This window comes from Vigna angularis, chromosome 1 (assembly GCF_016808095.1).
Source record: "Vigna angularis cultivar LongXiaoDou No.4 chromosome 1, ASM1680809v1, whole genome shotgun sequence".
Classification (NCBI taxonomy): Eukaryota; Viridiplantae; Streptophyta; class Magnoliopsida; order Fabales; family Fabaceae; genus Vigna; species Vigna angularis.
Genome location: NC_068970.1, coordinates 48,058,401 through 48,080,119, shown reverse-complemented (window position 1 = coordinate 48,080,119; position 21,719 = coordinate 48,058,401). Strand labels below are relative to the sequence as shown.

Sequence of the window (21,719 nt, the reverse complement as noted above, 5' to 3'; positions counted from 1 at the left end):
TGATACCAGAAAGCGTAATCTGAAGTAAAAGGATGGATGTTCTGTAGGAAATTACTTGAATATTATCTGTCAATGTATAACATTTTCTATAGGTTCCTAAGCAGACAGGGTAAAGTAGTCATTCTGTCTTTTGTACATACACGCCTACACCCTGCCTGTGGGCCAAAAGAGGCTGTATCCCCATCCACAACCGAGAAAATATATATATATATATATATATATATATATATATATATATATATATATATATAACTACATAGAAAAGGCTTGTTACAATGGCCAAGGTCCCATGCATGTTTCTTGCTCCGCAAATTCCTCCATTTTCCTGATCCGGATTTTTTGGAGGGATCAAATTTACCAATTTGTCACACCGTGAGGATGGTGTTGGAAGCGTACTACATGCCCCTGATGGGCTTTGAATTGGAATCTGTGAGCTGTTTTTGATTTCAATCCCATGCTTTCAGCTCCAATGTTCTTGAAGTATGTCTCAACTTCACTGTCTATCTAAATCAACAAGTTGTCTGAATTCCAAGTAGATTACTTCTTTGCTAACAAAACAGCTCCGGGAAGGACCACATTATGAACTTCGCAAAAATGTCAGATTCCAAGAACTCAATATGAGCTGTCCGTCCAATAAGTGTGTTTAAGTTCCTGCCATAGGAAGAGGTGTTGAAGTTGATGTCACAGCGCATGACCACCCTATCGTCAGAGTGGGTTCGGATTTGGTCCAAGCAATTATTCAGCATCTCCATGAAGATTTTCCCTCTTCTAGAGAAATCCAATGAAGATGCTGGGCAAGGTTCTATTCTGGCAGAATGGTATGGTACATAGCCATCCTGACATGTAACAACAATGAATCATTATGATATACTTGAAATAATAAAAGAAAAACTGGAGCCCGGTTAAAGCTTATAAAGATGAAAAAGCCTGGTTCGTAAGGTTACCAAGCATTGAACTATATAACAAGATCCTATCATTTGCACAGGACCCTTATCATGAATTAACAAAAATAATTTAATTTAAAATGATGGAAGACATTTGCATAAGAGTGTGACTAAACAGTAAACATATGGTTATTAGCATAAATCCTAATCGATGTTAGCTTCCCACCCTGTAGATTTCTACATATTTTGCTTTTCTCTTCCTACATCTTTTGCTACGTCTTCACCTTTCAGGAAGTGATCTAGCATTTGAATGCAGGAAATTTTTAAAAATAATGTAAGGAGAAGTTCTTCTAGTGTGTCTTATAAACTATGACGATTCGCACATAAGCATATAAAGATTACCTGAGGTGATGACAAAAGAAGCACATTCCGGAAGTTAGCCAATGTCTTCTCCTGTAGACAATAGTAAACAGTAAGACTAATATCACTTGTGTCCCTATTTTCACTTCATTGAAATATAGCAAACGAATATGAACAAAACCCTGTAGCCCCACTTCTCCAATAACTTAACTTCCTTTTCAAAGCCCAAAAAAAGGCATTAATTTCACAATTACGGAAAAGGAATCCTAGATATAGGGATCGGGTAACTTATAATCAAGAGTAAAATATTAGGCATTCCATACCTTGGAAAGATTATAGATGAAAGTATTTTCAAGATCAGGGTCATCTGTAAATGTAAGTTGGTGAATGCATTGTGTGCCCTTGAGCTTCTTCAATATCCACAGCCCTGAATTGAATAGAGAGTTCGAACTATACATATAACCCAAATGTGGACCAGATATGGAGACATATGTTTGCAAGTATCTTAGATATGGCTCCATGATGCTCTCTGGAATTATTTTAAGAAAGACATTACTTTCCCTAGTTTAATTTCTAAACGCTACTGTCAAAAAAATTATGCGTAGGTATACCTGTTAAGGCTGTCCTGATAATGAGATTCCCAATAGAATGACCAACAAAGCTAAGCTTGATATCCTTCAAGTTTCCACTTCTTGAAGCTTTATCCATCTTCTTTTTCAGGAAGGAGATCACTTCTTGGGCAAGCCGTGATCCCATTTCTCTGAAGTCTCCAGATGTTTTATCTTCATTTGCCTCTGACATTAGAAATTGTATCTTGGGGTCTATTAAAAGCCATTGGTTCCGAACAAGCCGTAAATCTAAATGATTTCCCTGTTAAGTTTAAGTCATGGAGAGCACGCTTGGTCAAATCATATATTAGTGGAAATAAAAGATAAACAAGACAATAATAGTTGTGATGTATTGACTCTACATCAGCATAGGGGACCATCTTCTAAAAGATGTCTAGTAGTATTAAGATTTAGTTAGACAGTCTATTGTCTACCCCTTGTATTGTAGATAATATTTTGTTTCAACTATCTCAACAGGTTTTTGTTAGTCCTTAGTTATACACGCTACTCTGTGGGGTATGTCGTGTTGATAATTCATTCACTCTTTGTATAACCTTATATTATAAGAGTTACTTTTTTTTATTCTTGTTCTCATGGTTTTTCTTTGTTATCATTGTGCAAACCCAACAATTGGCATCACCTATAGAGTCAGTCAGTGGAAAGAATTTGAAGAACAAATTTCAAAGAAATTACCACTAAATTTGACATTGAGAAGTTTTCTGGTGAACTTTGCATTATGGAGGATCAAGATGACAACTATCTTGATACAATAAATATGTGTTGATGCAATAAAGGAGGCAAACATATCAACGTCTGTCTAAGAAGGAGAAGATTGACATGATCAACAAAGCTATAATCACCATAATTATGTCTTGGAGATAAGGCATTCAAGGAAGTCACAAAGAGAACTGTTGTGTCAATGTGGATAAAACTTGAGTTCTGGTAAATGACAAAATCTTTGGTACATAGACTCTGTTTAAAACAACAGTTGTATCAATCCAAGATGATAGAATCAAGAACGATGGTGGCCCAGCTAGCAGTTTGATCTAATGGGTTTGACAACTAAGATTAAATACGGTACTATAAAGATTGTAAAGAGAGCATCTACAACTACTAAGGGGATGAAAAAGAATGGTCTTTACACACTAGATGGTTTACCAGTGATAGCATAATCATCTGTGCCTAGTCAAATGATGCAAGACAAAGTTGTGGCTTTGAGGTTGGGGCACATAAGTGAAAAGGTTTGGTGGAGCTGGGAAAACAAAACCTATTGGGAGGCAATATAATGGATAAGCTGGAGTTTTGTGTACTTCGAAAGTCTCATATATTGAAGTTTGGGGTTGGTAACCATGTGTCCAATAGACCGTTTTAACCTATTGGAGTCTAACATGAGCTCAAACTCATGTTGAAAAGTCTTATTTCCTTACTATCATAGAGGATTACTTGCAAAGGGTGTGTATTTATATATTGAAAAGTAAAACTGAGCTTGTTGGGATGTTTCAAAAGGGGCACACCATGAACGGTAATCAATAGATAACCAAACTCCAAGTGGTTAGAATTGACAACAAATTGGAGTTTGCATCAGAGCAGATTAATGAGCTTTGTAAGATAGAAGGTATAAGAACTGCAGATACATTTCAACAAAATGGTCGTGCTGAGGTGTGTTATTGGGAGCTAGTTTTCCTAAGTTCTTCTAGAGAGAAACTGCAATCACTATTGTCTATTTGATAAATAGGAGTCCATTGTTTGCTTTGATGTTTAAGATTCCCATGGAGGTGTGGCGTGAAAAACCATTGTTTGCTTTGATGTTTAAGATTCCCATAGTATAATAATATTTGATATTGAAAGGATATTTTCTGCTGTAATATCTAACAAGTAATTAGTAAGATTAGTTCAGAGGTAGCTTATATTAGAACAGAGTTTTCTTTCCTTCATAGGTCACCGACACTGCTAGGATCACATTCCTATAACAGTAGAATCCTCAACTAAGCTATAGTTAATTCTAATTATCCTACAAACAAGTAATATATGTATTTTTGGGAAAAAGAAACACAAGATGGTAAATATTCATGCAAGAGTTTCAACATACACAAACATAAATGCACCAGATCAAGGCTAATAATACTTATTAACAGATGAAATGCTTAAAAATCCAGTATAGATAGTTATTCAAAGTTGTATGTATACATACCTTTTTTAAGATTATAGATTTAATGTTGTACAAAGATGTAACAGTGAATGATCATACATCTAAATCTTTTAAGGACTAACCAAGTCTGTAATTATATTGTATAATAGTCAATTTTAGCAATTTAGAAAAGATACAGCAAAACAGAATGCTGCAATTTTCATTATTGGTGATATGTGCTTAAAACTATATGTTCAGTTAGGCTTTTACGTTTGTATAGAAGAAATTAACACCCACATATTTACCACGTGGATAACTTTAAAATGAAGTCACAACAAAAAGAAAATATATAGTACTCTAGTTAATCTTATATTTATTAATAAGAATGAGAGTTGCGAACAACCAAATCATGACAAAGGAAAAACCAAAATAATTTTTATCCCAGAACATAAATTGCAGCTTCAGTTTTCAGAGAAAACCACTTTGGATTGTAACTTCTAAAAGACTGAAGGCCAAAGTAACAATAAAGAGGGACAAAACTCAGATCAAGGTAAAAGCAACTGCAAGAATGTGAAACATGCCTGAAATCCATGAACAAAAACAACTATCCTTAAAACAAGCTCATTTTGCTGTGAACTGCCACCAAACAACTTCTTTGCGGCTCTGGATCCATTTTCTAGAATATGCCTTTTTTTGTCATCCAAAGGATTGAAGTCTGAGTTCACACTGGCAGAATGGTACCCGTTTGTCAAGCGTTCTATAATAATGATAGGAACCAGCAGAAGATCTCCAAATATAAACATGTCTTGAAGTGACCTATTGTTTATCTGCATGTGAATCACATATCATCAATTCCAGACAGCTTAAACTAAAACACTGCAAAGAACCCCCGAAAAAAAAACATTGTCTTACCCTCATTTGTGATATTCCCCGCCTGTGAAGTTCTGCACGCATTGTTGCACTTTGAATAGGCTGAATTGAAGAAAAAGGAACGTAACATATCTGAAGAAAATGACCCAGTAAAGAAAATCCATAGCACAACAGAACTAATAAATATTAAATAGTAGATTATTACATCATCAGTAAATCTTCTTGTTAGTATTGAACTTCTATGTACACCGTGGGACATGGACGTCCCCTCAACTCCATTGATCATATTTTGATGAGGCATTGCAACCTTTGAGTACACCATCCATATAGACCATTCAGTTCTCCGATCAATCACCCAGGACTTCCGCAGAAATTCCAATATTTTTGTTCTGTTTTCCCTGGTTAAAATGATAGAGTAAAAAAACATGTTATTGAATTAATGCACTGCTGAAATGTTATTCTCAAATAATAAATTTCTTACAACATAACAGTCTAGCTATGCCATATAGAAACTGTACAACAAATTTATGACAGAAATCAGCCTCGTTCTGGACAAGCTAATCTCACTAGCCAGTCAAAGAACTAGAGCTAGGCAAAAGTTGGAAAAAGAATATTCAAACTGAAAGAAGACTGGATAAAATAGTTCTTCATTACGCTATAATGATCAGAATGGATATACAACTATAGAAGCATTATACTAAAAAGAGCTACAAGGACATCAAAGATGCCAAACTTAAATAATTATTTGGACATGAAATCACTGCAATTATATTTAACAAACCTGTGGAATTTCAGAAATATATTCCAGAGACATAAGAGCTGATTCCCTAGAGACTGGAAAGAGCTTAAGAGATGATCATCCCAAGAGAAAGGTTGGATAGACTTCTCAGTAAGGTTATTGATATAATAAGCCGAGTTCTGGTTTAGGGAAACATGGAAGTTGTAAATCGGTAAACAGTCTAAAACACAAAGAAGCTAAAACAAATAATAAAATGTTCGTGTTGACAGAATTAAAAACCTCAGCACTTATTACTTGTGTCATGTCAGACAGTTGAAGTGATGGTTCACCATCAACACTTTCCACACATGCAGGTGGAGTAGGAGCAAACCATTCTGTAGCATCTGATTCAAAAGTAATTTCAGTCAAATCAATAGCTTTGCCAATGCCTGTGCTTATTCTTCTCAAATCTTCAAGCAGGATATCATATGCAGCCATCAATGCTTTGATGAGCATAACCTGATTTGAGTTTTGAGAATCAGAAGAAGAATAAGTTATAATAGTGGTCAAAGAGATTTCTCAACAAAATTAAGCTTATCAAATAATATAAACCACAACTTTGCAACTTATAACACCTCAAAATCAGAAATAATGTTATCATGTGATGTGATCTATACACAACACCTCATACCTTGTTTGACCCAACATAATCTTCAACATAAGCACCTTCTGAACCTCTGGATTCACTGATATAATTCAACTAATCATATTCAAAAGCTAAAACAATACATTATGTACAATAAGAAAAAGAAACAATTAAATTATGGCTGCTAAAGTTATAAGGTTTAGATAGTGAATGGGAAAAGAGAATGGTTATACTAGTCAATAAAATATGAGATTAAATTTGACTTTTATGTTGTATAAAACAAAGCAGTCCGTCTCCAATGCCCATTGAGACTAATGATTAGGTATAACTTAAGTAGCACTAGCTCAAGCCCACTAACAATAGCACAGCACACCTAACCCTAACCCTAACCAAACAGGAAAACAACTTCTAAGACAACTCCTTGCTTCGGAGGACTAATTGATTATAATGATATTCCAACAGAGATGATGCAACGGTTAGTTTGAACTTCAAAAACTGGAGTTCTGACAAACCTGGATACCTTCTGTTGAGATGTGTGATAACTAGCTTTTAGTAGGCTGATGTGAATGCTTGTATCAACAAGGACAGCATGGAAAGCATCAAAATGAACAGGACAATATGAATGCAATCCTCGAAGAGCTTTAGGGGGGATTTTATATTCATGAACTGAAGCAGCATATGGATCCAGAGAACCTTGTAACTCAGGCCTGCACAAATGATGAATTAATCTCAGAGTTAAAAACCTGAAATTCACACTATCGTAATAATCAAATTTAATTAAAAGTCAAATGAATATTTGCACACTAGTTTAGTACACTAGTGCACAAAAAAGAAAAGGGAACCATTAACTAACCCAGTTCGAGTTATAGGAGCATGCATGAGTTCAAACTTCAAGATGACAGAAGAGGATTGTACCTGTGTTTAGATAATAACCAAAAGTTTACAAGACAGAAGAAAAATAAAATGGCGCACATCACTAAAGCAGCAAGTCACAACAGTGTTTTTTTTTAATTATGGATTCTTATAAAGAAAGGAACCTATTTCTTTGCACGTCAGATGTAGAAATGTATCAAATAACCATGAGCTCATGAAGACAATTGTATCCAACAGTTAATGAAATAATGAGACATTCTTAAAAATATAGGTTTTCCTTCCCCAACCAAACTCGCCAAGGAATGACATGACTTCCTTTTCTACAACACATGATGCAAAGGGACAACTTTCCCTCTTTTGCAATTATTTTATAAAGTTCATTGCCTCCGCAGTCAGCTCATTGAATGAAGAGAACAGGAGGAAGAAAAGGTGCCAATGGCATTTGCAGATACCATTGTAAATTGTGAATATTTAGTGTGAGATGACATGGACCAAGGGACAGCCATCAGCAACTTGAATCAGTATGTATGATTAGGTCCCTCTTTCAATAAGATTACACTAAATCTTTTTGTCCTGCGTTTGACAAGATCTCCTATACTAGTTTGTTTCAACAAAAAAGAACCTCCATTTCGTACACAAATACGTTTAAAGGGTTATATCAGTAAATCGTTAAAATAGTGAGAAAAACTGACCTCACACACACCAAAAGACAGGTAGAATGAGATCATGATGGAAAGATATACATCCTGTCTTGCATATTTAATATGGAATGGCGGTGTTGAAAAACTGTTGTCTGTATCATCAATCATCCAGACTCTACATAAATTGTCAGAACCCACTTCAGGAGCTGCAGCTCAAAGAAAAAGGATGGATTCTAGGATTATACACTATAGCTTGAACAAGTACACAAATATAATGCAATACAACAAACGAAGAGGACAAAATAATTATTCAGCATATCAAGTTTGTGATTGTAAATGTTCAGGTACACTGGAAGTGTTCGGAGGTTCAAAACAGTACAACTTAAAGAGATTATTAGGAAAACATTACAATACAATAAGCGGAAACCTAAAGTTGAGTAAAACTATGCACAAAAGTACAAGTACTGGTCTGATCAAATTGCTTTGCAAACAGGCATGCATTTAGTTGCAGATAACTTATTTCTTAATATGGCTAACTGAAATTAGAAATGGAACTCGATCTACAAAAAGAAAAATTGTAGAATTCTGACAATGATTGACTTTAATTCCATAGTACCTGAACTCAAATAGAGATAAGAACCAACAATTTGATATAAGTTTGTCTTCTGAATTCCTAAAACTGGAAATGTATCCCTCACTGTGACAAATTCATTAGATATCAATATCTGAGCAGACTCTGAATGACCCTGATTTTGATAAAAATCACTACTCTTTGAATGGGACACCCAATAAATCCAAGAACAACTAATAGACATCTACTATCTTAAAATTTGGATTTAGACCTAATTCAATCTCAAAAACTAGCTCATGGACTATTGTTGTCTCCTACTTAAACACACTATTTTAATCATATTACTAGTCAATTAAGGATCTCCAAAAACTATCACATTAAAGACAAATCATTGATACCCAAACAAGAATATTGTTAAAGGGAAAAAGAGCTAAAATAAATACTACTTTTAGAGCCAAAATCATTCAAGTAGACTATTGTGCTTCTTGCAGCCATCTTGATGTGCTCACACCTCCCTAGTGATAATTTGTCATCTTTTTCTCAATTGGTGCTACAGCAACATCTTCCCATATGCAGTCATTTCATATCATGTTCTTTCTTATACGCCTATATCTTAGCATTTTCATTTCTACTACTACCACTTTTTTCCCATGTTCCCTTAAAGTCCAAAATACACTACCATAGAGTATAACCCAACGTATACTTGTACAATAAAGTTTTCCTTTTAGCTTGGCATGTACTTTGTGATAAAAAAATAATCACTAATGTATTTTTTAACTTAAATGATCATGTATATATTTTGTGCAGTGCAGCATCCTCATTCATTTGTCTTCAATTTTGTATTACAGGTCAAAATATTTAACTTAAGAACTTTTTTATAAGGCATTTTCTCCCATGGTAACTTCCAAGTCATATTTCTCTTGTATATTGTTAAACACACAAGGTATATACTTTGTCTTATTACTACTTAAGTGAAAAAACCTTTTTGTTTCCAATGTTTGTCTCCAAAGCTCAAGCTTAAATTTAATAGTTTGCCTTACTTCTTCAATCAAAACTATCATCAACAAAAGCATGCAAATTTAAATATAAATATAAATTTATGTTTAAATCCATCACTAAGAAAATCTCAAATTTAAATCTCAAATCAATAACATAGTTTTCAGCGTTACTTAGACATATTTAGACCTTTAATGTGTAAGATGAGCAATTTTTCATTTTATTAATACATATATAAAAATATCGATTACAGCTTGAGAGGGTAGTTTTTCCAGTCCAAGCTTTATAATGAGTGCATTTCATATGAAAATTTTGTTCCTTAGTTTAGAAGCTTTTAATATAAGCCTTGCTTTCACATTTATATATGCCTTGTTATGGTTAAATATGCCAACAGCTTCATGAATAATAATAATAAATCAGGTTATACAGTTTTGACTGCTAAGAAGTAGGAACAAACTTCACTTATAAATTCAAGTATTATTTCAAAAAGAAAACAAGAAAGTTGAATGTAGCTCTGGCACATGAAATAGACATATTTCATATACAATATTCAAGAGAAAACATACACATTCAAACCTCATACTCAAACTCTTTACTGCACAACTCTGGCAGAGAAGCAAGTAATCTATTAGTTTACACTCAGCCCAAATTTCTGTCCCTAAGCATTTGGGGAATGGCTAGTGTGAAGTATTTCAAAGCACTAAAATGAGAAGTGTGGCTTCTATGTAATCCCTTTAATTTTGGATGACTACGCAGGATTTAAAATATCAAATGACACAAGTCTACAAAAAATTTAATGTACATATTGATTTCTTGGTTGTTAAATATTTGAAATTAGCTGAATAAGCCATTTCAACTGATACATGACTTGAGAATAAGTTGCCTTGAAATACTGTTAGCAATCCAGCCAGAGCATTAGGGCCCAAGAGGTTACAAAGAAGTCCAACTACTATCAAGACTTTGTTTGATGAATTATAAAACTAGTTCATGTTCGCTGCCATGTAGGAAAATAAGCATAACAGCCTGACAAAATCAAATATTTCCATTATATTCTTTCTTCTTGTCACTTGATTATGCAGGGAACCAATGAGTTGTCAATGTAGTGACAATATATTCCTCTAAATGATTCAATAGAAGCTAGAGAAGAATGAATTTTATCATTTTGCAGTATTTAGCTACTTTAATCCTTTTTTCATAATGCCATATCAAGTTGTCCAACCAGCAATGGCCGATCACAGTATCTATAAATTGGTTGCCAACTGCCTGGAGGACACCATACATCCCCTTACCCAACTCCAAACCACCCTCACTAACAACCAACAAGACCTCTCACACAACATTGATTGTATTCTTGAGCAGTTGTCTTCACTTACCACCTCACCCCATGCTTCCCCCCACTCCCCATCTCCATTATCACACCATCCCTCTATCAAAATAGAGCTTCCTAGATTCAGTGGCCTTCACGTTGAGTTAGATCTTCAAAATCGAACAATTTTACAATTATTAGGGCATTCCCAACGAAGAACGGATTAGGATCACTTCCTTCTACATGGATGTCCCCCACACTGAGTTGGTATCAATGAATGTTTCACAATGGTTTCCTCAAGTTGTGGCAAGGCATGTTGCAAGCTCTTGAGTCTTGTTTATCTTACTATGATGAACCTAAGAGAGCTATGTACAAGCTTACCTAGAGCGGCACCATCAATAAATACATCACCAAGTTTTAGAGCTTGCCCAATTGTATTGTCAACTTAGCTCCAATGTTCCTTTTGAGTTGCTTTAATTTTGGTCTCTCACCAGAAACTCACCACAAAATCTAGGAGGCTATTCAACGTATGCTGATGACAAAAGTTATGGCCCTTGCCAAGTTGTAAGGGACCAAGTGAATGATCTTTGTCAGGCTCTCATGCCCCTTCCTACCACTCCAATGAAATCATCCTACTGCAGATCCTTAAGCATTAGTTTTACTCATTTGGGCCAACCCTTATCCTTTTATGCAAACGTACCTGTATCCCCTCAACCTGCTTTAGCTCTCTTCCAAATCACCTTACTCACACACCCACCACTGGTCCCTAACCCCTTTGCTAGGGAACACTAGCTCAACCTTAACCACATCTATCACCTTGAGGACAACGTGGCTTTTCTAGAGGAAGGAATTGTTAGCAATCCAGCACAATCATCACGCCCAAGAGGTTACAAAGAAGTCCAGCTATTACTAAGACCTTTTAGCTTGATGAATTATAAAATTAGTTTATGTTGCTGCCATGTGGGAAAATAAGCATAACGGCCTGACAATTTTCCATTGCATTCTTTTCTTTATAATACCTGATTGTATGGGGAACTAAATGATTTGTTACTGTACGAAGCTGGAGAAGAATAATTTTACCATCATTTTGTTGTCATTTAGATGCTCTTACCTTTTCTTATTTACAGCAACATGTCAAATACCAACCGTAATTTCCATGTAAAGAACACGGTTTTGCTCGGATCTAACACACAACCTTGATGACAGCGCACCGGATCTCAATGAACCCGAAATTCATGTCTTCAACAAACTAGAACATCAAAACTTACTACGAACTAAATTACAGAAAATAGATGCACTTAACCACTAGTACACGAAGAGATTAGGAATACGTGTCACCTTCATACTGAACAACCCGCGCCGGAATCCCGGGATAGGAGTCTTCACCATCCTCCCATCTCATGGTCACCTTGATTTTGTACCATCTACAGAGCAGCAATAAAAATAAAATACCAATAAAAAGAAGCTGAAAAGTCTACAACAGTATCACAAGGAAAAAGGGAGCAACAGAAAGTGGAGCTTAGTGCTTACCCTTGTTCAAAGAGGTCAAGATTATGAAACCTATGAATGTAAATTGCAACCTCGTGCACGGCATCGAGCACAGGCAACTGGTTTGGCCTTGCAGGGCCAGGATGTTGATGTTCAACATGGACCAACCTTTTGGTTGACCAATTCTTCTGATTCAGACCCACAAACCATCTGAGTCTCCGAAACATAAGTAGTCGTACTAGCAGCCGATACAGCAATACTTCAACCCCAAATGATTACTCATGCCTTAGTAAAAGTGGAGCAAAACCCACAAGTCCTGAACCTAAAAAGGAACCAACTTTCTCCCACCCACCTTCGTTTCAGTGCAGATCAAACCTATTAATGTTTTCTCGTGCTTGAAAGCATCACACTTTAAGTCATCTGTGAAGTGGGTCTCGGTTGAAGCGATTGATTGGTGGAATGAAGGAACAGTTAGGACCAAGATGAAAGAGAAATAATAAAAAGTGAATGAATCGAAAGCGTGTGGAAACAAGAGGAACAAAGACGCAACTCTGTTCATGATGAGGAGTAATAATTTATGAGTTATATACATGTTGGAACTTGGCATGGAAAGGAAAATCACTTTCGTCAACTCTTTTCGCAGGTACGCTATTAATGATCTCTTTCCTTTTTCTTTTTCTTAGAAGAGAAAAAAACTAAAAGTAAAATTTCAAAATGGTAACATGGGATGTTGTGTCGGTGCAGACCTTATGCCTAAAACCATCTACTGAGATTGGTATATGTACACTGTACACTGTATGTATAGCACGTATGATGTTAGTTTCTTTTCTGTTTTGTTATACGAGGAGAAAAACATAGATGTTTTAATGCTCCTTTCATACATTCTTTCACTTTACCATCTTTAATCCATTTGATTTTGTTGGAAATGGAAAATATGAACGAATGAACTCATTCTAACAGTTATTACATTTTGTCAGAAGAATTATTTTTAGGACAAATTTGTATGAAGTTAATGACAGATTAACTTTTCTTATGTTGTTGTGGTTAGTAGAGTTAAGGTGGTGATCGCCATTGGGTATTGGAATTTAATTATTTTATGCTCTTTTGTAAAATGTAGTAATATGAAACATAATGTGTCACGAAATTAAATGTGTTGTTGAAGTTAATTTGTATTCTAAGAAGTGTTTGGGTGAGAATATACAAGGTTATTCAAATAAGGATCAAGTAGAGAATATATAAGAACTATATTTTTTTATAAAGGGTGTTGTTAATTAAAAATATGAGGTATTTAAGAATTTTTAAAATAACTAAACGAATTGATCTATTTAAATTAATTCAAATAAATAAGTATTTATTAATATTATAATTAAAATCTATAGTTATTTAATTGTATTAACTATTAAGCATGCTAAGTTGCATAAAGAATTAAACCCACAGAAACATTGTTGAAATAAATTTATCCATTTGTTTAAAATTTTTATTGTAAAATATATTATGTAATAACATAATCATATATTACATAAAATTTTAAAATATATAATTACTAGTATTTTTATTTAGTCAGAGTGGACAATAAGTTTATCCAACTTTTAAGTTCTGAATAGAAATATTATTTTTAAATGATCTACAGATTTTTTTTTTATCATATTCTCTAAATATATTTCTCAAAAGAAAATAATAAAAGATAACTGTTACAAGAATATAGTATAATTGTATTATAAATATTCATACATAAATAAAAATATATCTCATAGTTGAATCCAAACTAATAAAAGTTAGTCACTTAAATTTTAATTTCTTCCCTTCAAACCAACCAATCAACATCCTAAACACATTTAATGTGAGTTTGAATATCAATTCCTTCTACTGAATCTAACCCAACACTCTCAACTTTTACATTTATGTATTAAAAATGCAATATCTCTTTTGAAATATTTGGTTTTAACAGATTTGATTCATCTTGAAGTCAAAGAGAAAAGGACAATAATAATAAAGAATCTTTGCTGGGAAATAAATTACTCTTTTAATAAATTCTTATCACCACCTCCTTCAATTATTTTAAATGTTTTAGTATTTGGTTTGACTTTGATACCCTTATTATTTTAACCAACTAAATTATCGAATTATGTAATTTCAAAAACCCGAAGTTGCATTATTGGAATTTCATATCATACCTGAGACTGTTATAAAAAATAGAGTTTTTGAATACCTATATAATGTAGTACTATATGTTTATTCTCAACATGGATTTGGAATCAATTGTAAAATAATTATATTTGTATAATATAGAGTATGGATCGTTCGATTTATTCACTACCAATGATTTTGAACTATAACTGGGTCAGCGTTTAACTATTGGGATAATAGTCCAACAGATGATAAAAATAATTAAAGATATTTGATTAAAGATATTGATAAAATGTTTATGAGTAACCAACCGAATCTAAAGATAAGTTTGTTTTTATTTTATTCGATATATGCTAGTTAGGATTCATGAGACACTTATAAATATAAGGTACCTCTACTTATGTTCGATTAGAACTAAAATACTCAATTGTGATAAATAGTTCACTAAACCGCTCCTAACTTGAGCGTTAGAGTGCATTTTGCAGGTACCTCCCCCCTGGTCAAGAATACAACTGAGCGGAGCAGGCGACAACCGAGCGTAGCAGGTGACAATCGAGTGGAGTAGGCGACACAGGCATTGGAAAGTAGGAAAGTCACGTCAGGAAAGGTACGTTTCTCGGTTCTACAAATCCCTACCGAAACATTTTGGCACCCATCGTGGGGCCGAGAGAAGCAAAAGAAACCCAATGATGACCACGAGAAACATGGAGGAGCAACGAAGCATTAGGTAGCTGATCAGAAAGATGCAAATGCGGGCACAAGTGCAAGCACAGTTGTTGGATATGCAACAGAAGCACGAAGAGGAAATTGCGGCACTGAGGGCGGAACATGCTCATGCCGAACAATCCCATCACACCAACCCGAATGGTTGAGAAAGAAGGGAATCAATACCCTAGCAAACCATTCGACCTACCAACCAGACAGTTTCCATTCGACCATTTGACCTCATAGGTATTCGGTCATTCGGCCTCACAAGTATTCGGCCACTCGGCCTCGCAGGTATTCGGCCCTTCGGCCTCAACTGCTTGGCCTTCCATGGCCTCAAGTACTAAGCAAATTTGGCATCCAGTTTTCAATCCATTCGACCGCTATACATCACAGGCTTTATGCTCTTCTCTAGTGCCTCCTTGTTATTTCCAAACGTATCAATTACGAGCAAGCAATCAGGTCAATCGCTCTTATCCATATGACCGGAGAAAGTTTGTGCAGAAAATTATTACTTACAGAGTATAGCCGAGTGGTGATAAAAGTTCTCAACGAACTGTCACTCTAGTAAACAAAACCTAGGAACGTTATCAGAAAAACTCTTGGTCCAAACCGACTAGTGATAACCGTTTTCAACGAACTGTCACTCTCGTAAACAAAACCCAGGAACGTTATCCGAAAAACTCATGGTCCAAACCGAGAGGTGATAACAGTTCTCAACGAACTGTCACTGTCGTAAACAAAACCCAGGGACGTTATCCGAAAAACTCCTGGTCTAAAACTGAGTAGTAAAGTCTCGTTAATAAAACCTAGGGACGTTATCCGAAAAACTCCTGGTCCAAACCGAGCGGTGATAAAAGTTCTCAACGAACTGTCACTCTCGTAAACAAAACCTAGGGACGTTATTCGAAAAACTCTTGGTCCAAACCGAGCGGTGATAAAAGTTCTCAACGAACTGTTGCTCTTGTAAACAAAACCCAGGGAGCGCTCTCCAAGAACCCTGGTCCTAAACCGAGCAGTGAGGAACGTTCTCCTTGCACTCTCACTCTCGTCCACATGCTTCGCTTGATTGGCTGTCCGGTTTTACAGTGCCCCACTCAATAGGGGAAAAAGTTCTAAAAAGAACACCCACTAGTCGTCATTCGGCCTCGAATATGCCGTTTGGACCAGAACAACCTCCCCAATACAACGGGAAAGATCTCTCTGAGGCTCATATAAGCCCTATAGTTAACTTGGCTAAAGCCGAACGGTTAACTCGGACTTGGGGGGCATATGTATGGTACACAGTATGGACCGAACGGTTAACACTCAGCACCGTTCGGTCCATCCGCTACATCAATGATTTTGGGCCATAATTGGGCTAGCGTTTAAGTATTGGGCCAATAGTCCAAAAAATGATAAATTAATCAAAGATATCTTATTAGAGATATTGATAAGCTATTTATGAGTAACCAACCAAATGTAAAGGTAAGTTTGTTTTTATTTTATTGGATCTGTGCTAGTTAGGATCCATGAGACACTTATAAATATAAGGTCAAGGTCAAAAGCTAAGTACGTTCTACTTACGTTTGATCAAAACTAAAATACTCAATTGTGATAAGCAGTTCACTTAACCGCTCCTAACTTGAGCGTCAGAGTGCCTTTTGCAGACCTTCCTATGATTAAGAATACAACCAAGCGGAGTAGAAGACAACCGAACAAAATAGACAACATAAACATTGGAAAACAAAAAAATCATGTAAAAAAAGGTACGATTCTCGATCCTACAAATTTCTACCGAAACAATATCTATAACTTGAATTATGGTTGAAACAAATCCAAAAGCTATATTTCTATTTTTGTACAATAAATGGTAAGGTATGATTTATTTTTAAAAATAAATGTTTTTTGTCTAAATGATATTTTTCAGTCTTTATAATTTAAATATTCCTTTTTCTTATCACTATTATATTTTCTTCATACTTAATGCATCTTGGTACTTACATACCTTATTTTTGCGTTTATTTTACTGTTCTAATTTTAGTATGATCAGTAATGAAAACTATATTATAAAAAATAAATATGAAAACACATGAAATAAGATTCAGTAATATATCTACCTGCATGGGAAATGGTTGCGATTTTATTATTAATTAAAAATATATATAAAGCCTATAAACACTATCTAAAAATTACAATATCTGTTTCGCTTAAAATATATACAGGCAAGTAATTTATTACCAATATATTATTATTATTAATTTAAAAATTACAATATCTGTTTCGCTTAAAATATACAGGCAAGTAATTTATTACCATTATATTATTGTTATTATTGTTAATTTTCATATTATTTTCAATTGTTTTTTCCTGTTCCATTTTCTCCATTATTGCTAAAATTATCAAATTTTTTTCCAGTTCAAAGTACCTTTATTCACATGTATATTTTTTGTTTTAATCATTCATATATTTCAATTTACCATTCTTATATATACATATATCTTTAAATTAATTATTTTTCAAATTATATATCACACTTAAATTGTACAATATAAATTCAAGATATAATTTATATATTTATTTATTTTGAATTTAATTATTTTATAATTTCAAATATATTCAATTATATAAAAATAAGCATTTTGTATTTTGGTTCTAGTTATTATTATTGCTTAATTATGGACACACTGCTAAAATTTTATTTTATTTCATATCTTCTTGTTTGTCATGATTTAAGTTCATGAAAATCTTCTATTTGGAATGATTTTGTTGTATTTGGATCCTTGTCCTTGGTATTTCTTGCAGCCAATTATATCCAACTTTTTTAAAATTGAAGATTTCACTAAAAAGAATTATAAGTATTAATTAAATTCAAAGACAAAATAATTAATTATTATAAAAATTATTGATATCTAAAATAATTTTAATTATTTATAAAAATCATAATTGATTTATAAATTAGAGTTTCAATCGATCTTTAATATTATTATATTTATTATTATTATTATTATTAATTCAAAAACTAGTCTCTAATTTAAAAATAAAAATTAATTTATAATCAACAAGTAGCTAAATTTCTAGTAAATAATATTAAAGATCAATTATTTCAAATCCCAAAAATTTTAATTTATAAAATAATTATTTTAATTTCGATATTTGATTACTATTTAATAATTTCTTATAATAATTTTTTATTACACACATAATATAGACAAAATGTGGTGAATATTTGAGGCTTGAAAAGAAAATAAAAAGTTGCAATTGGGGAACTAATTTTGAATATTGTTGTTTGATATTAGTTCACTGCACTTTTGTTAGATTGGATTTGAATTGTTCCGTTCAATTGGAATGAACTAATTCTAACATTTAAGTTTTTTTTTTAATTTACAATTAAATTTAACTGAATATAGTTACGATAGAAAAACTGTAAGGACCATGATTTTAAGAGTGGTGGGGACACGGTGGTCACCCACCTTTTTCATTATTGGGGAACAATTATTGGGGGAAGGATGAAAATGAAGAATCGCTTGCTTAGTTTTGGTCCGTCCTGGAGGTGGAAAAGAAATTGGAGAACCACTTCTTTCTTTTAAAAATATTGAAGCAATGGTGAGAGGAAAAGAAGGGGAACAACATGCCACACACACAGAGCTCACGTTCAGCATAGGAGAGCAGCCGTATTCTACTTGAAAGTTTTTGTCCCACGTTCATGCAAGATATGCCACACCCGTGAACATTATTATAGTTCACATGCCAACAATATATTTTACTATTATCTTCACGGGTGAACAATTAAATTGGAGAGCTGCGCACATGAAAAATCAACACGTAAAGGATAGCTCCTTGGGAACAACTCATTCCTTTCATCCAACACTTCAATGTTTCTTCTCTTTGGCTAGCAGAACCAGCAGATGCCCACGGTCCAGCTGGGAGGCGTCACAACCATGGCCTCCACACAACGTCCAACATCCAGGAGCCAGCAGCCACACCCACAGCAGTAGAAGTTCACGGTGTTGCAGTTACTGACTGGAAGGAAGAATACGCACGTTACCCTTGATGGAGAAGGAACAGCTGCATGGTGAATGAAGAAGTTCCGGTTTTGAAGGTGGGTTCTAGCTAAGCATCATCCACCACCGTGAAGAAGGAGGAGCACATACGTCCACCAGCCAGCTGATCCAGTAGCGACAACAACTCCATCAACGCAGTCCAGCACGCTCATCTTCCAGGAGAAATCACGGTGAACAGCTAGCTTCTCTGTCACAACAGCTCCGTCCAGCAGGTGTCCAGTTTGGAGAAGCCACGTCCTTGAGGGAAGAGCGCACGGTCTTCACGTCCGAGCTGGTTGCACACAGCCCCAACATCCAACAACACGCAAGAAGAAGTCCAGCAGCAGACGGAGGCCACGTTCCAGCAAAGCCATGGCAGCAGCTTGGACCAGCACCAGCAGAGAAGTCACGTTCTAATATGGAGAATGAAGAAGGAAGAGGTCTGCACAGTAATGAAGAACAACACTTCATAGTCCAGCTTGAATGTTGTCACGGTCTGCAACAACACAAATGGATGGGTCTCTGCCTTTGTCACGCCGAGGAGCACAAAGATATGGAGAATTGAGTAAAGACAGTGCTAAGGGACAAAGCTTAATGGAATCAAGGGTGGGCAGTAGCACAACTTCCATCCAGCAAGCTTAGTTCAGTAGGTTGTTGCGTCCAGTAAAGAAGATATTCACGTCTAGCAACAACTCATGGCTAGCTCACGTAAAGAGTGAAGAGGGGCTGGAAAGAAGGAGGAAAGAAGAAGAAGGGAGGAGAGCTGGACACTGTGGCAAGGGGGTTGAAACGGCAGAGGAGGAACACAGTGCTGAGATTGATTCAAGAATTCACAAAGGAAGTCTTCAAGAGGTAAGGGGTGCTAGATTTTTCGTTTTGATTAGTTAATCTTACTGTCTTTGTAGAAATCTAAAAGCTTTAGAGTTAAAAATGGAGGTTTTCTGGTTTTCTGGAAAACCTGCGATTCTGCAGAATCGCGTTCGTCCAATTTGGTTTCAAATTGGACGTTCGTCCAAAACTAGACGAATTGAACGTTCGTCCACTTTGATTTGAACGCTCGTTTTTCTTTAGTCTGACGAGCGTTCGCTCATGCGTTCATCCATTGTAGCTTGGTTTGGACGAGCGTTGACGAGCAGGGGATTTATAGTGGAAAGGTGTAATTGTGTACGTCTGTGAACGTTCGTCATTTTCCAGGTAAGGGAAGCTTATCTGATTTAATTCATGTTGAGTGCTTCGTTTGAACGTTCGTTAATTACTGTATGAATATATTGCATGATGTGTTGTGATTGGAGCTGCATGAACGTTCGTTGTTTACTGAGTGAAAATGAATATGACTAAGTTTACGTATGTTGTATGAAATACATGAGACTTGGATGATATGAACTATATGAAGATTGTAAATTGTACCATGACATGAACGAATGGAATTTATGAAACTGTATGATGAGAAATGAACTGGAATGTAAATGAATTGAAAAAGAGTTTCCCTTCATATTGAATGTTCGTATTGAACGGTCTTTGACCGTTCGGTTTCCCTTTTTAATAGTCAAGAATGGGATTCGTTCATTTGGAATGACCCAGGGTCTAGGACGAGCGTACTCTTGTCCTACTGCTCTGTTGAGCGTTCGGCCAAACTTTGTTATATCTTATATGTTTGAAATAGTTCAATTCCGTTCGTAAAATCTATTATTTAAGGTTATTAACGTTCGGTCTCAGACTGAACGTTCGTCCAAATATTGCCTGATATGAGCGTTCGTCTTTTCGTGTGCTCGGCTTTAATGTGAGCGTTCGTTCAAATTGGTGTTCGGTCTCATACCGAACGTTCGTCTAATTGGCGCTCGATTTTAAATTGAGCGTTCGTCCAAATTGTGCTCCGAATTGAGTGTTCGTCCAAAATGGCGCTCGGTCCTTAATTGAGCGTTCGTCCAAAATGGCGCTCGGTTCTGAACTGAGCGTTCGCTATAGTTGGTGCTCGGTCTCAAATTGAACGTTCGTCTTAAATATGCTCGGTTTTTGAACAGAGCGTTCGTCCCAATGAACTCGGTTTCTGAGATTAGCGTTCGTCCTTTAGGGTGTTCGGTTTTAGACTGAACGCTCGTCCTAAAACAAGGGCTCGGTCTTAGATTGAGCGCCCGCTCAAAATGGTACTCGACATATACTGAGCGTTCGTACTCTGATTCGAACGAGCGTCCTTTGGTCTCGTTTCCAGCGTTCGTCCTCGGCCTTATTGGGGACAGAACGTTCGTTTTTTTTTAGTCTACAAAGAAATGATGAAAATAAATATGAAATTATAAAGGTTGATAATATATGAGATGAAAGCAAATTGTGACTTTTGAACGAGCGTTCCAGTTAGGGACGACTCATTGATGAATAGTAAATTTTGGAAAGTATACGAGATGGAATGAAAGTATGATTATTGAACGAGCGTTCCAGGTAGGAATGACTCAGATGAATGTTGAAATTCGTAAAGTATGACTGTGGGAAGTTAATGCTGGCTGTTCAATCCTGATATTCCGTGAGTGATCGTCCTCAAGTAGAGGCGCACGTCATGCGTGGGAATGGCAGGAGGTCGTCGTCCTTAGAGGTACTTTGGACGGAAGTACTAACCTCGGGTGGCAGCTGATGAGGATGCCAGTTACCACACCACCCGGGTGCGTGAACGCCTGTAACTACGCAGATTTCATACAGTCCGGACAGTCAGTCGTGTTGAGTTTTATTTAGTGAGTACGTTTAAGTGGGTTGTTATGTAATGAATGTGTATGTTGAAATATGCATG

The 21,719-nt window shown here is 35.4% G+C and overlaps 1 protein-coding gene across 6 annotated transcripts; it reads right to left on the bottom strand.

Annotated features, from left to right (window-relative positions):
- Positions 1 to 20: 20 nt before the first annotated feature.
- Positions 21 to 12,727, bottom strand: LOC108344292 (uncharacterized). Of its 6 annotated transcripts, none has more exons than XM_017582762.2 (15): positions 12,132 to 12,727; positions 11,940 to 12,025; positions 7,780 to 7,934; positions 7,068 to 7,129; positions 6,727 to 6,921; positions 6,260 to 6,314; positions 5,869 to 6,087; positions 5,632 to 5,768; positions 5,056 to 5,248; positions 4,893 to 4,952; positions 4,562 to 4,807; positions 1,856 to 2,114; positions 1,568 to 1,671; positions 1,287 to 1,337; positions 21 to 836 (listed from the first exon to the last, which is right to left on the bottom strand). In XM_017582762.2, the coding sequence occupies exons 1-15, from the start codon at positions 12,314 to 12,316 to the stop codon at positions 549 to 551; spliced, it is 2,295 nt and encodes a 764-aa protein (XP_017438251.1). In that variant the 5' UTR covers positions 12,317 to 12,727; the 3' UTR covers positions 21 to 548. The 6 variants fall into 6 exon arrangements, with proteins under 6 accessions (XP_017438251.1, XP_017438242.1, XP_017438244.1 ...); XM_017582753.2 differs by having other exon boundaries at positions 1,568 to 1,773; positions 12,132 to 12,723; XM_017582755.2 differs by having other exon boundaries at positions 1,568 to 1,773; positions 5,884 to 6,087; positions 12,132 to 12,722.
- Positions 12,728 to 21,719: the final 8,992 nt, after the last annotated feature.

Bases quoted from the DNA above. Each gene is read 5' to 3' on its own strand.
- LOC108344292 (XM_017582753.2), bottom strand. From the start codon at position 12,316: ATGTTTCGGAGACTCAGATGGTTTGTGGGTCTGAATCAGAAGAATTGG. The intron at 4,808-4,892 runs GTAAGACAATGT...ATTCACATGCAG, and splicing joins GGGGAATATCACAAATGAGG to ATAAACAATAGGTCACTTCA. The intron at 1,338-1,567 runs GTATGGAATGCC...TATTGTCTACAG, and splicing joins TCATCTATAATCTTTCCAAG to GAGAAGACATTGGCTAACTT.